The 21,129-nt window shown below is 41.2% G+C and overlaps 2 protein-coding genes across 3 annotated transcripts; both read right to left on the minus strand.

The window, feature by feature from the left end:
• Positions 1–4,834: 4,834 nt before the first annotated feature.
• LOC149092230 (uncharacterized) lies at positions 4,835–5,201 on the minus strand. The gene has a single exon (XM_089265359.1). The coding sequence runs from the start codon at positions 5,135–5,137 to the stop codon at positions 4,952–4,954; it is 186 nt and encodes a 61-aa protein (XP_089121485.1). The 5' UTR covers positions 5,138–5,201; the 3' UTR covers positions 4,835–4,951.
• LOC108659919 (uncharacterized) lies at positions 4,835–6,221 on the minus strand. Of its 2 annotated transcripts, none has more exons than XM_018113090.3 (3): positions 6,203–6,221; positions 5,208–5,653; positions 4,835–5,146 (listed from the first exon to the last, which is right to left on the minus strand). In XM_018113090.3, exon 2 carries the CDS (start codon positions 5,643–5,645, stop codon positions 5,463–5,465), a length of 183 nt encoding a protein of 60 aa, XP_017968579.2. In that variant the 5' UTR covers positions 5,646–5,653; positions 6,203–6,221; the 3' UTR covers positions 4,835–5,146; positions 5,208–5,462. The 2 variants fall into 2 exon arrangements, with proteins under 2 accessions (XP_017968579.2, XP_089121486.1); XM_089265360.1 differs by having other exon boundaries at positions 6,199–6,215.
• Positions 6,222–21,129: the final 14,908 nt, after the last annotated feature.

The raw sequence follows: 21,129 nt of genomic DNA on the forward strand, positions 1-21,129 counted from the left end.
TCAGAGAGCTCAAGCTCAGCAATCCAATCCAAAGTTTATCGGCAACACTGCTCAACATGTTTTCATAATTAGCTGCCACAAGAGATGCCACAGATTTTCATCTCCTGCTTAGCTTTTCTCATCCAGCTTAATCACACAAAAGGCGTCAAGCTCTAAGCTTTCTTAAGAACTCTTCTACTTTCTATTTTATTTTATGGTGAGGTATAAGTGCATTGCTTCCTTAGATCTCTCACCAAACACTAAATGGTTAAAGTCATTCATTAAATGTATTATTATTATTATTATTATATCTCTCTCTTTCTTCTTGATATCACTTTCATTTTTCTCCATTTTATTTCAATGTGAATTGCATGGAATGCCTGCTATCCAGTGTAATTGTTGGAAGTTGAACTTCTTTCGGAATTGTTTTCTACCCCAAATAATTTTGACATTTGACTAATGCGCCGCATTAGTTCTGCCAAAAATTTCTTAATTTAGCTTTGCAATTGCCATTGCTGCAGCCGTACACGTAACCCGCCAAGAAAGCTGAGCGAGCTGCCGGGTAGCTATGGTTCTCTAGCTGTGTAGAGGGATGGGGTGAGGGTCTTGTGGGTCTGCTTGCCGAATTTATTTTGGCCACAAACCCGTGCACAAGTTTTTGAGTTTTATCTGCTCAAAATTTGTCACAGCAAATAAAAAGTTTTGCTTTTCCATTTTACGCTCCAACGTTCGCCTTACCGTTGCTGTCACATTTTTGTTTTTTATTTTTCATTTTTTATTTTTTGTACCATTTGCTTTTTAATCCGTAGAGCAAGAAATAAAGATAAAACTTAAGCTAAAATAAGTTTCTTAAAAGCGTGCAAAAAAACGAGGTGAAAAGCGAGCAGAGCCAACAACAAATTTGAAGTGCAGCGCAACTGCAGAAATAATGAAATAACAGCAATGCAATTAAAAGGCAGCTGCTGCTGATTCGCTGGATTAAGGTACAACACACACATACACACAGAGAGCGTGGGAGTGAGAGAGAGAGAGAGAGAGAGATTGGGAGAGACACTAAAACATACACAAGGCCAAAAGGTACTGAATGTCGCGATAACCTTGGGGCAAGCGAACGCGTAAAAACTTCAAGTGGCTAAGGACTATAAAACAACGTTGCCAAATTGCGTTAACGTTAACGTCAACCACTTACGGAGTTACGTAATTGCTTGTCTCAAATGCTGCCACTTGGAAACTCTGCACCGAGCCAGAGCAGCAGCTGAAGGTGAAAGGGAAAGCATTTAGAGCAAATACGATAATCAAATGAATAGAAAAGAATGAGTTAAGGGGAGCTTGTGGGAAATTTAAAATTATTGTAATATAGAGATATGCATATAAAAATTGAGTTCTACTTCTTTCTAGTTCAACTTTCTGCTTTAACCAAAAGCTGAACACATTCGCCAGATTACAAGGAATGTTTGAGCAAAATGTTGATGCAAATAGAGTACCCAGGTGGCTTGAATTTAACATTTTCCACTTAGCTCTGGTAACGCTAAATAATTCAATATTCATCAGCAAGCGCCAACAACAATGCGTCCATTTTGCTAAAATGTCGCGACGAGCGATAATTTTGGCAGCACAAACTTTCGAGCGCACCAAAAACTCATACAGCAACACATACGCACACACACTCACACATAAGCAGATACATCTGTAAATTGTGATACATCGTTTTTGCATTCGGGGAACACATGTTCACTGCGGATTTAGTTGTCGCTTTTGAGCGAAGTTTTGCCGCAGATTCACCCATTGCATATCACATTAAAAGCATTTACGATAGATAGGCGAGACAGGCAGAATAATATGTAAATGAGAAAAGTAGACAGATAGAGAGAGAGAGGGCGATGAAGAGAAAGAGAGAGACAGAGAGGGAGAGAGAGAGTCAGACAAGTAGACATTTGGAATCCCCTTAGGTCTTGCTCATGTTATCATTTCTGCTTTTACTCTAGCGGTAAAATTATAATATAATTTCAACTACTACTCGTGCAAATAGCTCAAATTAAAGTTTTGTGCCTGCGGGGCAAGCACAAACACAAATACATACACACATACACACACACACACACAGTCACATGGCCGCATGCACACGCATGAGAACAGAGCAAAACCTCCTCCATCTTGTTTTTAGTTCTTGCAAATGCTAAGTGCACGCTCGCACACACACACACACACACATATCCAGCAGACGGCGGGATTTGGCTCTCGAAGTTTCCTCTACCACAAAATGGAATAAAGTTCTTAAAAAATTAGTTTAGCTAAACGAAACAAGCAACAACTTTTTGAATATTAATTGAAATAAATAAGATTAGTTAAATAAGCCTTGAATATTATTTTATTTTATTGAATATATACATTTAATATATATATTCAAAATAAAACTGATATCTTTAAAACTTTCAAAATGAATCAACTGCAAAGACTAAAACACTTTAAATTAATGTACTCTAAAATCTCTTATGAAAATACTTTAAAATACATATTTTTAGATTGTTATAAAATAATCGAAAGACAAGTCTTAAATCTCTTAAAAGGCTTAATAAGTTGACAACATCTGTGCCGCAGTTGTAGCCGCGCGTAATTAGAGAATAAAACTTGAGATTTTTACTGGAAAGCCATTAACGGAAATGCAAAGGAACATTATAATGTTGAATGCTTGAAGGGCAGTTTGCAAAGAGGTTCGCAACGTCAGCATCAATAAACTTTGACGCCGGCCGCAGTGCTGCAGCAGTCCAGGGAGCAGTTGTAACAACAACAACAAAAACAACAACAATAACTGGGTAGAAGAACAACCAGAAATTATGGCCACACTTTCGTTTTTTGCTGGCCGGCCTCAGGACAAAGCCGAGCGCGATAAGAAGCCCGCCATTGCAACATTCTTGAACTGCAGCCAACAACAAATGCAACAATGGCCACGAAGTGGGAGCCGCAGTGCGGCCCATAAACTTGCGACAACGTCTTGCAAAAGTTTTGGCCAGCAGGAGCAATGTGGGTGTTGGCTGGCTATCAGTTGGCCAAAACTTTACTGCTTACGTTCGTCATATTTGCGCGTGAGTTGCCCCTGCTGGAGGGCGGCAGCAGGGGGAGGGGGGCAGAGTGGGCAAGGCGCTGCTGCTATCTCGGCCAGGGCACACTTAAACATGTGGCTATTGAGGCAACTGCAGCGCCTGACAGTTGTCGCTTGCAGTTGCCACAAGGCGTTGCACGTGGCAAGCTGCGGTCGGTCGGTGCTGTGGCAGCGCCGTGCCAGCCACTTGTGACAGTTTCGAAATTGTCCAACAAGCCACCATGGACAGCGCCGCAACAACTGACTGATAAATGTCGCTGGCCAGGCAGCAAATACTACTGCTGAAAACATTTCCTTATTTCCTGCCTGCTGCCTGCTGCCTCCGACTGACTGCCCTGGCAGCCTGGCAGCCCGGCACGGAAAACTTTTAGGCCAAAAGGAAACCCCCAGCGGCGGAAGCATTCGGGGACCATTTTTATGCAAGTCATAGAAATTTACAAGCCCCAGTGACAAGACTGTTAGTTTATGGTGTCAGCAATGGCATACAATGTGCTCTAGCTTTTTAATGGCTAGATCAAGCTGGTTGTTTGTAGAAAATCTATTTTATTTGTTTGTTTGTTTTTTACCATTTAGATTCTAGAAATCAAATAACCAGTGCATAATCAGAACGTATTGTTAGACATATGTTTACAAATTCTATTTTTGCAGTTGATAACAATATTTATAAATATATACACTAAATGTATACAGTGAATCAACTTCATAATCAAACAAACTTTAACGGCTAATTTTCAGATTTATTGCTCAAAAGAAAAGTTAGGCTTGTCAAAATCGATTGCACTTTAAATACTTTTCAAGTTTTATTAACTAGAACATTGCAATGTTTAGCTAGCATTAATATAGCTAAATTTGATTGTAGCTATCGCTATTTGTTGGTTTGTTTTTCAGCACTGTTGAGTAGGATGGACATTTTTGCTTGGGGAAACTTTCGTAACATTGGCATATGCAATTGGGTTTGCTGCACATCCTGGCGACAGCTTGGACTTGTGGAAAGTTTTTCAACTGCTGCTGTTGCTGTTAAATATTGCAGCCGCTTTTTAGGCATTTGCGCTGGCCGGCAGAGGTGGGGCAAAGTTTTTAATGAATTTTATAGCAGCCGCTGAACCACTGAACCGCACACAGCTAAACTAAGCCAGCCGAGCCAAGCTATGCACAGCTGAAGGTTTGAGGCGTTCGATTACGTAAGCGCAAAGCGCCTCTATTGCACGTTGATAAGCGGGGTCCAGAGTGCCGGCACCCAATCACGCTAATCACGCCGGACTGACATACAAACGGACAGACGGACAGACGGACGGATGGACAATGAGACAAACCGCTTTGACTTTGATGCGCTGTCAACGTGGCTGCTGCTGCTGCTGCTGCTGCTGCTGCTGCTGCTGGTGTTAGTGTTGGTGTCGCTGTTGACGTGTATGTTGGTGTTGGCTGTTGGTCATTAAATGCAGCACATTAAAGCCGCAGGAGCTGATGTCGACGGCAATGTTGTCTGACAAGCGTTGAGTCAATTACATGGTAATAAACTAATGGCCAACGACTGCACGTCCGTCAGTCCCACCGTCTGCACGTCTGCACGTCTCTTGGCCATCAACAGCAGCAGCCGCAGCAGCAGCGGCAGCCGCAGCATGACATGTTCGTTAATTTGCGGCAATTGTTGATCTTTTAGGCCAACCACAGGCGCCCACTATAATAATTGGCTCGGGCATAATGAGCCTTGTCTGGATTGTTACACGCAATTCCCAAAATCTGAAAGCGTTTGCGTCGATTCTGTTCGCTTTTATTCGCACCCGACTCGATTCGATTTGACTTGTTTACCAAAGATTTAATCAGCCGCAAATGTATTCGATCCCACATAAACACATCTACATATCAGAGAGCTCAGGCGTGCACGCACTTGTTGATGTTTAGCTGGTAGTTGGACCCCGGCGGACAGGTGCCGTGCACCGGTCGCTCTTTGACGCACAGATTCTTCTCGGTGCTGAAGCCGGTGGGGCAGCTGGAGCCCCAGGCGCCGCCGAGCACCGCCAACAGCAGCAGTAGAAGCCAAGCACAATTGCAGTTCATGGTGGTTGTCTAGGTGAAGTAATTGCAATTACCGTTAGCCAAACACTTTCCTCCTTCCTCCAGTTCTCACCTGTAGCAAGTGCAAATGCAAGTATTTACGGATCGGCAGTCGGCGATGCGCTTTTATAGAGCCGACACGCGACTTATCAGCGGCAGCTGTTTACAACTCAACCCCAGAATGAATCGGGATCAGCTGCCGATCATTAGGTTAGTTGATAATCAAATTTGTGGAAAACAAGGCGATTCAGCGATTAATCGAATAGAAGCAAAACAACGTCCATCTGGCTTTTTAATTACATTTTATTTAATCAAGCACCGCTCAAAACTAAGCACCATAGACGCAGGCGTTAACGTTCACCTTGTAGGTGGAGCCAGCGGGGCACTCGCCATGAATGGGGCGCTCGGCGACACAATTTCCGCCCTGGGCCTTGAACTTGGCGGGGCAATTGGCAGCCGAGACGACGGCGAACAGGGCAAAGATGAGCACGGCAAACCAAGTGAAGTTCATTCTGATTGCTGCAGAAAAATGTACAAAAATATACGATTAGATATGACTTTATATAGTAAAAGTATAAATATTTTGGTAAATACTAAAACATAATTGAATTTTATTTTTGTTAAAAATAATATATAAGACTACCATATATGTGAATAAACTTAATTTAAATAATTATTATTTAATTTAACTATTGTTAAATATTTTTGATTTTTATTTTAGTATTTATTATTATTATTTTTATTTATTTTATTTTTTTTTTTAATTTTGTTTTTTTTATTGTTTTATTATTATTTATTATTATTATTATGATTTTTATTTATTTATTTATTTATTTTATTTTTTTTTTTTGAAAGTTTTATTTTAATATTCAATTTCTGTGGCTAAACCTAATCTGATAACAACATCGACTGCTGACCTAGCTAACTGGCAAATTAGTTACACAGCAGCACATATAATACACATACACATACACATACATATACATAAATGTATGTATCTCTAGCAATTGCCAATTATTCCTTGAATCACAATTTCTTTGTATTCACTTATAATTTCAACTCACTTACTTTTTGTCTCTGTCTGAGAAATATTGAAACTAAAGTATGCCAGCTGCTGCTGAGCTCTTTTATAGGGGGCTGGCCATGGGCAGCTTATCTCGTGGCTCGGACCTATGACACAATCAGTGTCGCTTAAGCGTCAAATTGATAAGGCTTCTGAAAATTTTGGGATTGCACACGTAAAACGTTCAACGAAGGCTTGACACATGCGAACCCCGGCGACAATTCGCAGAATGGAGCCAACAATTGCCGCATCGGACAAAAGGCCATTTGCATGGCCTCAGCGCTGGGCACTTGAGCGCCGAAGTAGGCGTCAAAATCGGCGAAATCTGCACCAGAAATTCCAATGAGCGCCAGCCCAATTGTCAAGGGTGAGCGGCACAGGTGAAATGCTGCGTGCCACATTGTCCAGGCGAAACAATGGACGGCCTGCAGATTGCGGCTCCGGCATAGGCGCCTTTTCAGCCCGGTGGCCTGCAGCTGTCATATTGACAATGGGCAAGTGCCTCCTGCACGTCTGCCCCAGCGCATTGGTCGTGCATATGTCATTCAAATACAATTACATTCCGAGGTATTCACTGGGGCTCCAAGAAGCGGTACAAAATCATTTCCAATGCTCTTCCTTACCCTCTAAGCGTGTAGCTGAAATAAAGGGGAATGAATGATGGGAGATATGAATGGACTTTTGAGTACTTGAACTAATCAGCAGTTGCACGTCATGGCAAGTAATTACTGTCATTGCAGTTCTAATATAGTACAGAGTCAATATCTTAACCTACACAGGGTATCTGCAAGTCCGGCCAAGCGAGCTTAGCCACTTTTTCGGCAGCTGCGCATAAATCAAATGCTAACGAGCCATAAAGTTTCATTGTCGGTTGCCATTTGAAGTGCCATGCGGGTGACTTCAATATTTGTATGTTATAGTTTGAATTTGATGTACGACAAACAGTTCTCTCCCAGCTCCCGCCCAACCGTTGCCCCACCTCCCTCACATCGACGCCTCGAAGGTGGGCACTCGCAGCTGAAATCGAACTGTGCGTCATGTCATAATTCACTCAGCACTTGGCCAACGTTGAATGGTCGGCAAATGGTTGCGTGTCCGAACAGTGGACACCAATATGGACAGTGGGGCAACAGCTTTGAACAGCTTTTGGGCCAAACACTTGGTCTTCGGCTGGGTCTGCTGCGGACTGGTCATGCCTTGCCTTTGAATTATTGATGGGCGTATTAAGAAGATTAATGTGATGAGCCATGGCATAGAGTTTTGTCGATGTCGACGCTGTCGCTGTCGCCGTTGCTGTTGCTGTTGCTGTTGCTGTTGCTGTCGTTGCTCATGTTAATGTCTTCATTGTCGGCTTAAAGCTTTACCTTTACCGTTAGCTCCTGGCAGCCACCTCTCTGCCTCCCTTTTCTAGGTGTGTGTGTGTGTGTGTGTACGCTTTATTTTCGGATCGCTCCAATTGCACGCCAACAACAGCAACAACAGCAACGCAGCAACAACGGCCATAACGTTCATCAACGTTAGCATTCGAGGGTCAAGTCGATTGGTCATTTGGTCGCCTCTCGCCGCATCCCTCAGCCATTCGATTCATCCGATTCACTCGTTTGTTTCGCTGCGCGTCCATAAGCCATTTTTCTTCCTGATGCACATAAGTTTTAAGCTTTGTGTAATTTATTTTTATAGCCGTGTAGTCGACGTAAAGATTGCAAATATGTAGTTGGCGTTTGCCATACACATGCATATATGTATATGTATATGTATATGTATATAAATAAAAAAAAAAGAAACGTCGTGTCGTTAGTTGCAAATCAAATGCTTGTCATGGCCATGGGGCAGCACCTCCTTCAGCTGCCCCACTCAGCGCCTTCTATGCAGGATATGGCTGCTAGCTGTGAATTTGCAATTCCGCCACAGTCAAATGGACACACCTGAAGGACATTCAATGGCAGCGGGTGTAACAGCAAAGCAGAAGCCATGAAAACTCATCCATAATTTATGGAAGTGGGTAAAACTCTTTAACGATGTTAGACCTCTACAATTTTCAATGAAAATCCAGCAAAAGAATTAAATACACCTTCGTCAATGATATTACGCCAGTTTACTAGCAAGCGAACTAAATTAACAAATTGTATGCAATTATTTCTCTAATTATAAGTTTAATTTAATAAGCTAGAAGGCTAAAGACTCTAAATGCGAAGAAATGCCTTACAGAATTTCAAATGGATTTTCAAATGGCTTTCGTATAATTCGTTTCTCCTTGTGTAATTCTATGTGACTTTTATACTTTGATCGAAAAGAGCGATAATTTAATGTCAAAGACTCAGCAAGAAGAGCCCTTGGCTTTCAATTATTTCAGCTTGCCTTTTTAGCTATAATTATATGACTTTTTAATAAGTTGAGCCGACTCGCTATTCAGTTTTCTTTCCTCTTTTCTCTTTTGATATTGTAATTACACATTTAGGTTCTCGTTTACTCTAGTTATCTAACTCTGGGAACTATATGTACTATTCCGTTGCTCCAATTATGCCCTGCTGCCATTTTAATTGACCGTTGTCGTTATTTAACTCAGTTAATACACATGTTGCACATGTTGTTAGCGATTGCAGCTGTAATTATTATTGACTGCAGACGGGAGTCCTTGCAGCGTCCTGCTGCCACCGCAAAACCAAACTATTTGCGCGCCGCTGATGCATTTCTCATTACGTTGCTTATGTTGGCGCTGGACGCGGTTGCTGCCAACCTCAGACATTGACTTTGGTGGAGCTGTGGCTGGCCATGTGGCACAGATCTGGGAGCCATCAGTTAAACAGTTGCGCAGCCAAAGCCATGGCCAGCAGAGCTAAGCCACCCCCCTCGGCTGGGCTGCCTGCCCTGAGCTAAATCCGTAGCTAAAGCCAAAGCGAATGCTGTTTTTATTGCTGCCGCAATGTTTTAACTTTTGTGCCACCGCCAGCCAACTGTCGCGTTGCATGTTGCCGCTATTACTGCAGCATTTAACCACTCAGGCAGCGAGGCGATCACCCGCCCCGCCCCGCACCGCCTCGCCTTGCCACCACAGCAGCGAGGCAGTGGGGCATCGGAGCACACAGCATGGCAAAACGTGCTGAGTTTACGTAATTAGTGCGCCCAAGTGCAGCTTGGGCTCCCCCATCCGCGAAGAGGCAGACAGAAAGTGTAACTCCTAGCGCCACCCATCCCCCCCCATCCCCTGTCACCAGCAGCACCACCCTATCCTTCAACCTATTTAGCTGACTGCCAACTGCACGTTCATGTCGCTCAGCTGCTGCTGTTGCTTTGGGCCTTTTGAGTGTCACATGACACTGTTTGTGCATGTGTGTGTGTGTGTGTTTTCTCTGCAGTTTGTTTGTTGGTTTAAGTAAGTTGTTAGTTGCGTCGCGTATGACACACAAGTTGTCGCCTTTAAGCTGCTCCTCCGAGTACTTGTTGCCAATATTAAATCCAAGCCCATAACTCTGAGAAACCATATATGTATGTGTGAGTGTGTGGGTGAGTGGGTCTGGGCCTGTGTGGTTGGGGACTATTTACAGATTATAAAAACTTCACAAGTTCTTTCACAGCTCACAGAGAGATTCGTAGCTGAGCGCATGTAAAAGCTGTTCAAAAACATTTATATAATATTATCCGCAGCATAAGCAATTTAAAAGAGATTTCCTTTTTTTAGAATCTTAATTAATGATATGTAGAATGACAGTTTAGATTATATAAGGGTGCTTAAACTGAGTGCATAAAGTGTAATTATAAGCAACATATGCTAAAGAAATGTGAGCGCCTAAGGAAACTGAATGCATAATTCGAGGTGATAAATCATGCACAAGGCTTTATCTAGGGTAATAAGCTTTTAATGCAAAATAGAATTTTAAAATGTGTCTGAAGGTCGCAAAAAAAAATGGTTGATAAAAAAAGGGAGAATAAACACGGCCAACTACTGTTTATGGCTTTTTGCAAAATGTTCTGGCCCAATGCTAACGACATTGGCAACGAGCAGCTTTCAGCCTTCAACTGCCACGGCCTTAATTTTACTGATTATGGCAGCAACAGCAGCAGCCGAGGCAGCATCAGGAGCAGCAAACTTTTGGCCATTAAAAGGATTCGTTTTAATGAGTTTGGCAGTATAGGCAAGCCAGGACAGGACAGTCGGCCAGCAAGGTCTCGCAGCCCAAAAGCCTCGCCCACTTTATTGATGCCAGTGCAAAAAAAAAAAACAAAAAAAAAGAAAAAGAAAAGGGAAACACAAACTGTAGCTGTTTATCTTTTCATTTTGGCAGCAGCCAAAAACTGAAACTGGAACGGGAACTGCAAGAGAAGCGACAAAAACAACAAACAATACAACAACAAAAAATATATATCTGCATTTTGGTGCAATTAACAATTCGACTTGACAGTGGACCGAGGACCTGGGACTGTGGACTGCATAAATCAACTTAAATACAGTGCGTAAATAAAGTAATTGTCCAAATGTGCCTCAAATTTATGCCGCAGCACTTGCAGCTCGCCTTTTACGGCTGTTAATTTCTGGGCCAACACCCAGGTAGCCAAACCTTTTGGCCACGACGAAGAGCAGCCTGAATTGCTGTTGAATTTTTGTTAATAAGTCGGCAGCGGGCGCTATAAAATCACTTGTACCGCTAATTGAACGGCCGCCGCAATTAAAGCTGCCAACTTTCTCGTAACAGTGATGCATCGCTCCTTACTTATACGAGTAAGTATAAGTGTGTGTGTGTGTGTGTGTGTGTGTGTGTGTGTGTGTTTCTCTCTTATTTGATTTATTTTTTGCCCAACTGCCCGTTGCCAGCTGATTGACAGCTGTCACGGCGATAACCGCAGTGGGACTCGAACTGCGAAATGAGACCTGGGATTTGAGCTGCACTTTTTTCTCTCTGCATAAAATGCAGATCGAACCATTGCGCGTCTTGTTAAGGAGCTGCTTGTATAATTTTAATATTTCACAATAAATGGCAACGCCAACGCATTCGATTGGAGTTCAACTAAGGCCCCGGGCACTTTCACCCAGTGCATAACGGTTTGACAATTTGCAATGCCAGCCAGTCCGAAAGCAAAGCCTAAGGATGGCCACATGAAAAATGCATGAACAACTACGTATGAAATGCATAAGAAAAACTCAAAATAAATAAAGCAAAACAATGATGGCACTGCGCGCAATACTTAATACTGCTGCTGACCCATATCGCCCTATATGGACTTGTTTACTCCTTATGTTTATTAGCTGGACAGACTGCGCCCACTGGCCAAATGAGCGCAAGCCGCCAACGTCGCCAGCTGCGCCGTCGATGGCAACGAGAGGAATCGGCGTCTGCTGCAGCCCCGCCCCAACCCCAGCGTCAGCCCCAACCTCAGCTTCAACCTCACGCAAAATAAAGTCATTTTTTCTGCCATAAGTGTGGCAAATTAGTTACAATGAGGATAAATTGTGCAGTCACAGCCATTAAAAGCAGCTGCCAACTGCAGCCAGACGATACAGACTTGCCAAGTTTTGTGAACCCAATTGTAAACCGCTTGCCTGCAGTGATTTGCGGCTTAGGGTTTATCTCTGAAGCCAAAAAAAAAAAAAAAAAAACGCTTTAATTGGGGCTTCAAATGCACTTAAAGTGTGGTAAATGACGAAACTTATTCAAGAAATAAATAGTTTAACAAGAATATAAATTGAAGAAATGTTAAATAAATGAAGTAAAATAGTTTATATAATATTTATCTTATACTCATAGAAATAATTAAAATAAATATGTAAGCTAGCATGCCAAAAACTCTTTGAACTAACAGCTTTGGCTCAACATTTGTTTTGGCCCATTTGAGGTCGACTTTGTGCATTTGGCTGCTGACTAATGTTAAATTAAATGTCCGCAAAATGTTAAATATTTGACCAAATCCAGTTTGTGGCTTGTATAAATCAGAAATCTGTCAATCAGATGGCTCTGGTCGCGTCAGAGCTGATTTGGGTTTGGGCCAGGTAAACGACCCAGCGGATGGGCATTCATGCGGCAACGATTTGCGATTGATGCTCAGTGCCTCGCATAATCAATAATTGCAATAATCATGTAAAGGCACTAATTTCAACGCTGTGAGCAATTAATATTATCAAGGGCGAGGGGCGTGTTGGCCGAGCTCTGTAAGGGCATCTGTTACAGTTTGTGGCCTGACTTTGGTTTTGCCTATTGCTCTGGCAGTTAATTAATGCTCGCAATTTGATAAAAGCATAAACGATATATTTAACTAGGAAGACCCTTAAGCGAACGCACGCACATGCTGAGGGGGAGCCGGGGCAGCACTGGCAATAAAATTAATCAAATAATTAGAACAGAGATCGAAGCAGCGAAGAGAAATGCGCCGCACTTATCAGCATCCATAAACGAGACATTAAGAATGGTCAGGAGAGGCAGCCAAGTAGCTAACTGGGCCCACAGTCACAGACTGCCTCTATAACAATTGTGTATGTATGTGTGTGTTGCTTTCCTCTTTCATTTTGTTTTTTTTTTTTTTTGTCTTTTACTTAAGCGCAGTCAGGCATTTATCATTTTTAATCGAATGCGGAAACAATGGAGCGCGTCTAAGTGGAGCATTTGATGTGGGCGCCGATGGCGGAGCCGCTGCTGCCGATGCTCTGGTCTGGTGGGCGGTTTAGCTGGCAAATGGCAATGCGGAACACAGCCAAGAAGCCAACGAACCAGCAGCAGAAGCACCAGAAGCACTGCTCCAAAACAAATCTATAATAATTTCTTTTAATTGTTGCTCTACACACACTGGGGCAGAGCATATTGGCCGAGTATCGAGTAACAAAAGGCTGGGTAGATTAGCTTGTCTGCTGCGACCTATTCAATCTCAAGGCCTCAAGGCCTCACGCCTCTTGGCGTGCTTCCATTTTGCACTTTTATTAATTAAAAACGAGGGAGAAATGCGATTCACAAGAGTTAATTAAAATATCACAGCAATGCAGATAGAGTTTGGAAAAAATCAGAAAATACTGCACTTGAAATATCTAAAATATATTTTTAATCTACATATGTGGCACAAAGTAAACTTAAAAATAAAATTTAATTTAATAAAAACAAATTTTTAATTAATTAAATTAAATTTAGATTGATTTTTATTTTTAATAATATGTGTTTTGGTATAAAAAAAATGATTGCTCATATATAAAGTTAAGATATATGAAATTCGAGCCATAAGCGTAAATCATAAAGTCCACAACTATGGTCAAAGTGCTCAAAATGTTAATCGAAATGAATTTTATGCTTATGGGCCGTAAATATGACGAAAAAGGTTTTGCCAAAGCATCAATCGCATCGATCAAGTTGGAATGTTATAAATAACTCACATACATACATATATCACACTCTGACGCCCACTTTCTGAGCTTGGCTTATGGCAGCGTATTGAAAAGTCGTTCAGCTACAGTTCACCAATTTACTGGGCCGATTTGCCATCTTGTGAACGCCAAACGCAAACCTAATGTAGCAGAAAATTACTTTATATGCACATGGCAGCGCCGTTGCCGTTGCCGTCGCCGTTGCCGCCAGCCGCCAATAGATGGCGCTTGGTGGCGCACACACACGCCTATCAGCAGCCAATCATCGGCGGCTGCACAAAATTTAATTTGCTTTAAATTGTTGTTAAATGCGAGCAATTGAAATTTATGCCAAAGCAAATAAGCAACAACAACAACAACAAAACTACGATAATCTCAGCTAACTTTGTGTCTTTGTCTTCCAAATGTCTCCCAGTCTCCCACCGCATGCCCCAGCTCTGCCCTCGTCCACACTCTCAACGTCGTCGTCATCAATTTAGCCAGCAATCGGCGACGGCGCCGTCTGGGGGCGCATGCGCAAATGTCCTTGTGTGCTATTTCCAGTTAAATTTAACATAATAATTTTTGTGAAACGCCGCAATTTGCGATTGGCCTCAGTTACCGTCTGACTAGCTGTCTGTCTATCTGTCTTTATGTCTGTCTTTCTGTCTGTCTTTCTGTCTGTCTGTACGAGTTGTCGCTTAATGCGGCATAAAATGTCAATTGGGACTGGCTCTGGCTCTGGCTCTGGCTTACAGTGGGGCAACCTGTGCGCCCAATAACTTCATATACAATAATCAAATTCAAAACAAATTTGTGGCGCTGCAGCAGCAACAGTTCTCAGTGCGAGCCAACTTGCAACAAGGCTCGAACGGCTCGAAACTGGTTTAAAGTTATTGTCCATCTTTTGATTTCTTGGGCTGTCGACGCTGTTGTCGCTGTCGCTGTCTGCTCTGTGGCACTTGTTGTTGTGCTGCCGCCGCTGCTGTTGACTCTTATTGGCTTTTTGGCTCGGTGATTAGTAGGTCAGAGTTTTTCATTTCCAATTGGATAAGTTGCACAAGCCAGTGCGAGCGCGGCACACACACACACACACACTTACACACAATCGCGCTTACAAGCCTATGCTGGCCGCCTGCCCATATTAGGAAAGGGTACAGCTCACAACTCAAAACAAACATTGACTACGAGTGTACTACCAGCACTCGTCATATATGTAACTACAAGGCAATAAGAGCTGGCCAACAGGCAACAGCTAGCTTTGATTATTTCAAATGCTTGGCTTGTGGGAAAACTGCGCGGGCAAAGCCAAACCAATTGGTTGCAAGTCAAAAAACTAAATAAATAAATAAAGAAATTGAAGAGAGCAAGAAAGAGACCAAAAGAGCCAGCCGTCTACGAGCTAACAAGTGCCTGCCCAAGCTGAGGACATGAAGAAACTCTTCTGATAGAGAGAAAAATACAAAAAAAAATATTATTAAAATATGAGGAGCATGAGGAAACTCTTCTGATAAGGAGAAAAATACCATGAAGTATTATCATAACTATAAAAGTCAATCGAGAGTAAAATGCCAACTCAGAAGCTGCTTCACTTGTGTTGGCAATTTACTCTCTATCAGTCGATCAATCGTCAGTAGTCACAGTATTTTTAGTATTTTGTAGTATCCGTACTAAATACCAAAAGTACATTGAAATTGTTTTCAATGCTTTTTATATCCCACACAGCACCGCTGAAACGTCTGCCCAAGGTGGTCTATGTGGTGCGTGCATTGCTTTGATCTGAGACAGTATTTTTTGGTTATAATAATTTAGTATTTAATTGAAGGTTTTCTTAGTGGACTGGGCCTTGTTATTAATTGTATTTGTGACGTGCTTTCTCAAGGTTAACTAATAATTGCAATATTAATGATAAAATTTAATAATAAATTAAATAAGCTTCTTAATTTGTTCCCTTTTTATAGTAACTAAAGTTAGAGTGTCGATGGAAATACATAAACATAATCAACATTGGATATATGTAAATATCAAAGTATTCAAAAAATACAAGCGAAACTCTCACTTTATGCAACTTCTTAAATATTCAACTATTCATTATATATTTACAGATGTGTATTAGTCAAGAGGTCATTAAATTTGAACGCCAACACAAATTCCAGGAAACGTATAGTAAATACTTATATAAGATATTCATGTCTCAAGTCTTATAATGACTACTAATAATTTCCTGTGCTAAAATGCATTTAATAAAGGTGAGATTTTGTGATAGCGTCCCTGATAAAATACCAAACATGCTAACCAAGTTGGTCAATTATTATAATTAATGTGCTTATATTTATTTAACGCGAATTATAATTGATTCGACCAACTCTCTGGGCTGACCCACGATCACGAATGCTTGTTTATCTAATGAGCATATTTGTTGCTTGGAACGCGGGCTACGCCTGCGTCTTGTGCTCTATCTCTCACCTCGCCAATGGCAATATTTATATATTTGGGTGAGAAAGCCAGAAAGCCAAATAGAAAAACGTGCCGATAGCTGTGAGCTCTAAGGGGGTGGCGCCTAGCCAGCGGAGTCCAAGCACTGCTGGCCTCCAGTAACAAAATAATTCGCACGAGTATTTAGCGTCCAGTCAACAATAATAAAAACAACAGCATTCAATGTGAAACAACAATAAAGAAAAAATACAGCAACAAAAGCAAATGACAACAACAACAACAACAATAATAATAATAATAAGCGACTGGCAACCAATTTGAAATTGAAACGCGTTTTATTGCCCTGGGTAGGTGTCTCTTATTGTATGGACCCGTGCGTAGGCCACTTGAGTTGCCGTTTTATTTTTTGTTTCCCTTTCTTAAATACCCTGCCATAGGGTGTCATTACATTGTCATTTAGTGTGTAACCTACGGAGTATGAAAGACTTACGGCAATCTTTATGAATAACTGCCACGGCAGATATTCAAATTGTCAAATATAGTGAAAAATTTTTTTAAATTAATTCTACTATAAATGAAAGTCGTCTAAAGATACATAATCAAGAAATGAATATTTTACATAATAATATAAATATTTTACATATATATTTATATAAATATTTTACTAAAATCAACAAATATATAATTAAATAAATATCTCGACTAGTCCGTCCTAAGATTATATCAAACTCGTATAGCTCTGCTAGTTATGGCAACAAATATGTAGATCTCTATTTATAGAAAAGCGTATACAATGTGCAGCATCAGGAACATAATCAACCTTTTTGTTTTTCTTATATACTTCTTCTTCTTCTTCTTCTTCTTGGCTGATCGGTCGACTGGCTTTTGGCTGTGAACCTCGACGCTAGCGCCGCAGCGTTTTGGCCACGCCAATTGACGGTGATTATTTGCAATTACAGGCCGAAACCCAAGGCGACATTCGTGATGTGACACACAGCGACGCTGGCGTCCCGTCGCTGGCGGCTCGATGATCTTTAAATAACTGACTTCAGTCGCATATAAATAGCTGCTGTCATAATTTAATGGCCCTCTTAACACTTTGCCATACTTCTTCATGTTTCACATTTCGCATTTCGTTTTTCGCTTTTCGATTTCGATTTTGAATTTGAATTTGCGTTTTTCGACTGCTCTGCTCCACCAAATGATTGCATTTTGATATGCGTAGCAGCACATGAACTGCAAGCATCGCAACATCAAAGACTCGCCAATTTGTTAATAATTTTCAAGCGTTTTAAGGCGCATCGCCTGTAGTCCGTCATGTGTCAGTGCTGCGAGGCGATTTGCGGCCTATAAAAGACAAGTGAAAATAAACATCAAATTATATGGGTATATATATGAATCGGATTTATTGAGCAAGACCTGTTGAAACCCGATCATAAAACATTTACGTAAGTGTTCTCTCTTCTTCACAATTAGTTTTTGAATGTGTGTATATGTATATGTATATGTATTCATATTTGTTTTATAGATCAAGACCTAAAGTATGCATCATAATAAATCAGATTTACGTCAATAAATCTACATTTATGTCCACACATTGTTATGGACTGTTTGCCCTTTGATCTGTGTGACATAGATTTAGCATGTTCATTTCGCTTTGTATCAGATTATGTTTGTTGTTCATCTTAAGTTTATTTACGTACTTAACCCCATTCGCAGCATATTCGCCCAGTCGCTGTCCCCAAGGTGCGCAGCTCACCTGCCAACATGGGCACTTGGCTATCTTTATCCGAGGCACTTTATTTATAAAGCAGACACGCACCTATCAAAACTACAGCCTATATAGAATCTCGGCCAGCGTTTGTTGTGGGCGTCGCCGTTGGCGTTGGCGTTGGCGTTGGCGTTTTGTCAACATTTTCGGAGAAGAGGTGAGGCAATATATTATCCCCATGCAGGCCAATGAGAAGTCACTTTGATGAGCATCAGCATTGACAAGTCGTTGAAATTATTGCCGCCTGTCAGTTTGCATACGCATTTATTCACTCATCAGCCGCCTGCAGCGACTCATTTCCATGGCCCGCTCGCAATGCGGCAGCAATTAGAATTGGCAGCAAGCATGGGCATTGTGAGAGTGAGCCAATCAATATTTGCTTACCCGGTTTGCGAGTAGTTTGGGCCAGATTTCGATTTTGATTCTGCTGATTTTGATTTTGATTATTGTTGCTGGCGCTGATGAGTTAATGCCGCCAGCAGACATTTTCCGGGCCAATGGACTTGCACACACGCACACACACACTCACACTCGGACAATGTACCCCACATCATCCACATCCTAAACCAAACCAATCCAATGTCATGTTCGCTGTCCAATTCCAGTTTGTGGCCCATAGAGATTTGCATTGGTGGCGATTAGGAGTGGATTGCGTTTGCGTTTTGTTGACAATTTGTAGCGTAATTAATTGAAGGAAAATTAATAAAACCAACAGCATCAACAGCGGCCGATGCCGGTCGATGACGACAACACTGCTGGGGATTACAGCTGGCAGCATACATCTGATATATAATGTTAAATGACTTAAATGCTGACGGCCGACCAGAAGGCAACAACAATAAGTGGGCAATCGCAAGTCAAAATCACGTTTCAATGAGCAGCAGACATAACACACACACACTCACACACTCACACACAGTCACAGCCATCGCTCACGATTAACTTGGCCAAGATGTGGCTGTTGCCCGTGCCTAGGCATGATTTGTTATGCTTTGTCAGCCAGGCAGTGAATGCGTATTAATTTGAGCACACGATTAGCTTTAGTTTATAATAGTTCTCATATTATTTTATTTATGCATGCAAAATAATGCAGACAGAAATTAATTCTCCGATTGTCAGTCAATTTTGCTGTCATTAGTTAATCTGAGCGATTTTACAACTTATTAATCCGGCCTTACCTACGCTCGCCTAGCAGTCATTGAGCAATCGCCATGGTGAGTGTAAAATGAAGGCATTCGAATTTCCAAGCTGTCAAAGTTAATGAAACAACGCCCACCTTGGCACTTAATGTAAATATCAGCTTAGGAATTTAGATGCAGACGTCAAAGTTCGATATAAATAGCATTCAATTCAAAGAAAGCGTCTAAATTCTAACACAATTCCATGAATTTGACTTGCTTTAAGTGAATTAGCAAAGGTATTTAATAAATTGATTTGCCAAATTCTGATAAATTTATTATAAAATGTATAATTAGTTTATTTTTAAAATTGAATAATTTCCAATAACTAACTTTGATGTGGTTTGGTATCTACCTGTTGCTCTCTGAGTAGAAGCGGGAGTTCAGCAAGTTCCGACTGAGAATGAGCTATGAATATATTATAAAGTTAATATGAATTTATGATTTATTAGTTATAAATGTATTCTAATCTACTAAATCTAGCTTGGATGCCGCTAAATTTGCATCAAATTATAGCTAAATACATATAACCCAAACTAGTAGGAGCTGCTCAGCTAGACTAAATCTAACCCGCTTTACCTGCATAAATATAGAAAATAAATTATTAAAATAGGTAAACAAATTTTAAATTGCTTCTCAGCCAAATACATATTGCTCAGCTGCCCTAAAATACATACCCAAACTGAATCGGTGCACTGCCATTCATGAGCTGATAAACGAGTTAATTAAAGACACCCACGTCCATATACTCAAAGTCAGGCATACTTTCTAGGTGGCCGTCACTTATGCAAATTATTTCTGAATAAAAAATATAAAAAAATAAAAAACAAATGAATGTATAAAAACTGAATGAAAATGCGTATAAAATTAATTAGAAACAACGACTTAATCGCGCGGCATTTCCGCTCGAGAGTCAAGCCGTCTATTCCACTCAAGCGCTTATCTTGGCCATAGACAAAGATCATTCTCGGTCGCCAGCTTCCACTTCCCCAGCTGAATGAATGAATGAGTGAATGAGTCGGCGCAGTGGCCCAGAGTGCAGGTGGTTGTTGTTTCAGCTTTGGATTGGGCGCGTGGGCGGCTGCTTGGCTTGCTTGGCTTCGACTCGAGTGTATTTCCGCTTGAAAGCGGCAATAACAATATTTGTAATAATAAATTTACGTAAAATATAAATAAAATCAACGTCGCAACGCCCCCGCACACAGGCGACGGCCCAGCGCCAACGCAAAAAGCGCAGCTAACAGCGACGCCAACAACTTGTCAAGAAGCTGGCCCAGAGCGATGCTCACAATTAGCCGAGCTCGGCTGAGATACTTGGCTTTCTCACCGCTTTCCCAAAGCGATCCATAAAAGGCCCGCGTCGCGTCTCCTGCTTCCTAAGCGGGCTCCATTACCAGGCCGCGGCGAGCACTACGAATCATCGGCGTTCAGTACCCCCAAACGACTCATAGACTCGGTCTCGCATTTTGTTACCATATTCAGGCAAACGCGATTTTGCAGGCTGGTAATTAAAAGCCAGAGCGAGTAGAAAATTCAAATGCGTGCATAGTCAGTCGCCTTTAAAGCATTTGCATGAGCAATTGGCAGCCAGGGGCGGCGACAGAAGGGGACTCTGCTCACAATGATAGCAGTTCTATAGAACCCTGAATCATCCATCTCAAGTAACTCGAACGCTTTGAAAGTATTCTTAATATTATATTATATTCTTTATATTTCTATAAGCAAAATATTTTCTAATTAAATTAAAAATAAATATAAAGATTATTATTAAACAGAAATGTTCTTCAGTCTGACTTAAGACTTTATTCAATCTCAAAGCAAATCATTGACTTGACAAATATAATTTTCTCTCAATATCCATCTATTTGAATAAATCCTCTTTCAGCTAAGCCCCTGTCTTTCTAGACTGTAGCATAAAAAATAAAAAAGGAAAATAGATAGACAAGCATAAAAATAATAAAAATGTGACGTTTGTTTTTTTAATTATGGCGCGTTTGGTCATGTTCCTGTCTTTGGTCTTGGCTGGCTGTAGATTAAGTTGTCAGCGTATTATGGCCGAATGCTATTGGCCAATTTGTAGACTTATATAAGCATTTTAAGTATGTATGCTTTGTGTCTTTTGCTGCCCCACGGAACAGTCGCTCCCCAAAAAAAAGCAGCACGATTCGCACGCAAATCAAATTAATGTTGCATGCCTTAATTTTTCACTCGCTGACCTTGCGACATGAA

The sequence above is a fragment of the Drosophila navojoa genome, chromosome 2 (assembly GCF_054131105.1).
Source record: "Drosophila navojoa isolate 15081-1374.11 chromosome 2, UAZ_NAV_1.0, whole genome shotgun sequence".
Taxonomy (NCBI): domain Eukaryota; kingdom Metazoa; phylum Arthropoda; class Insecta; order Diptera; family Drosophilidae; genus Drosophila; species Drosophila navojoa.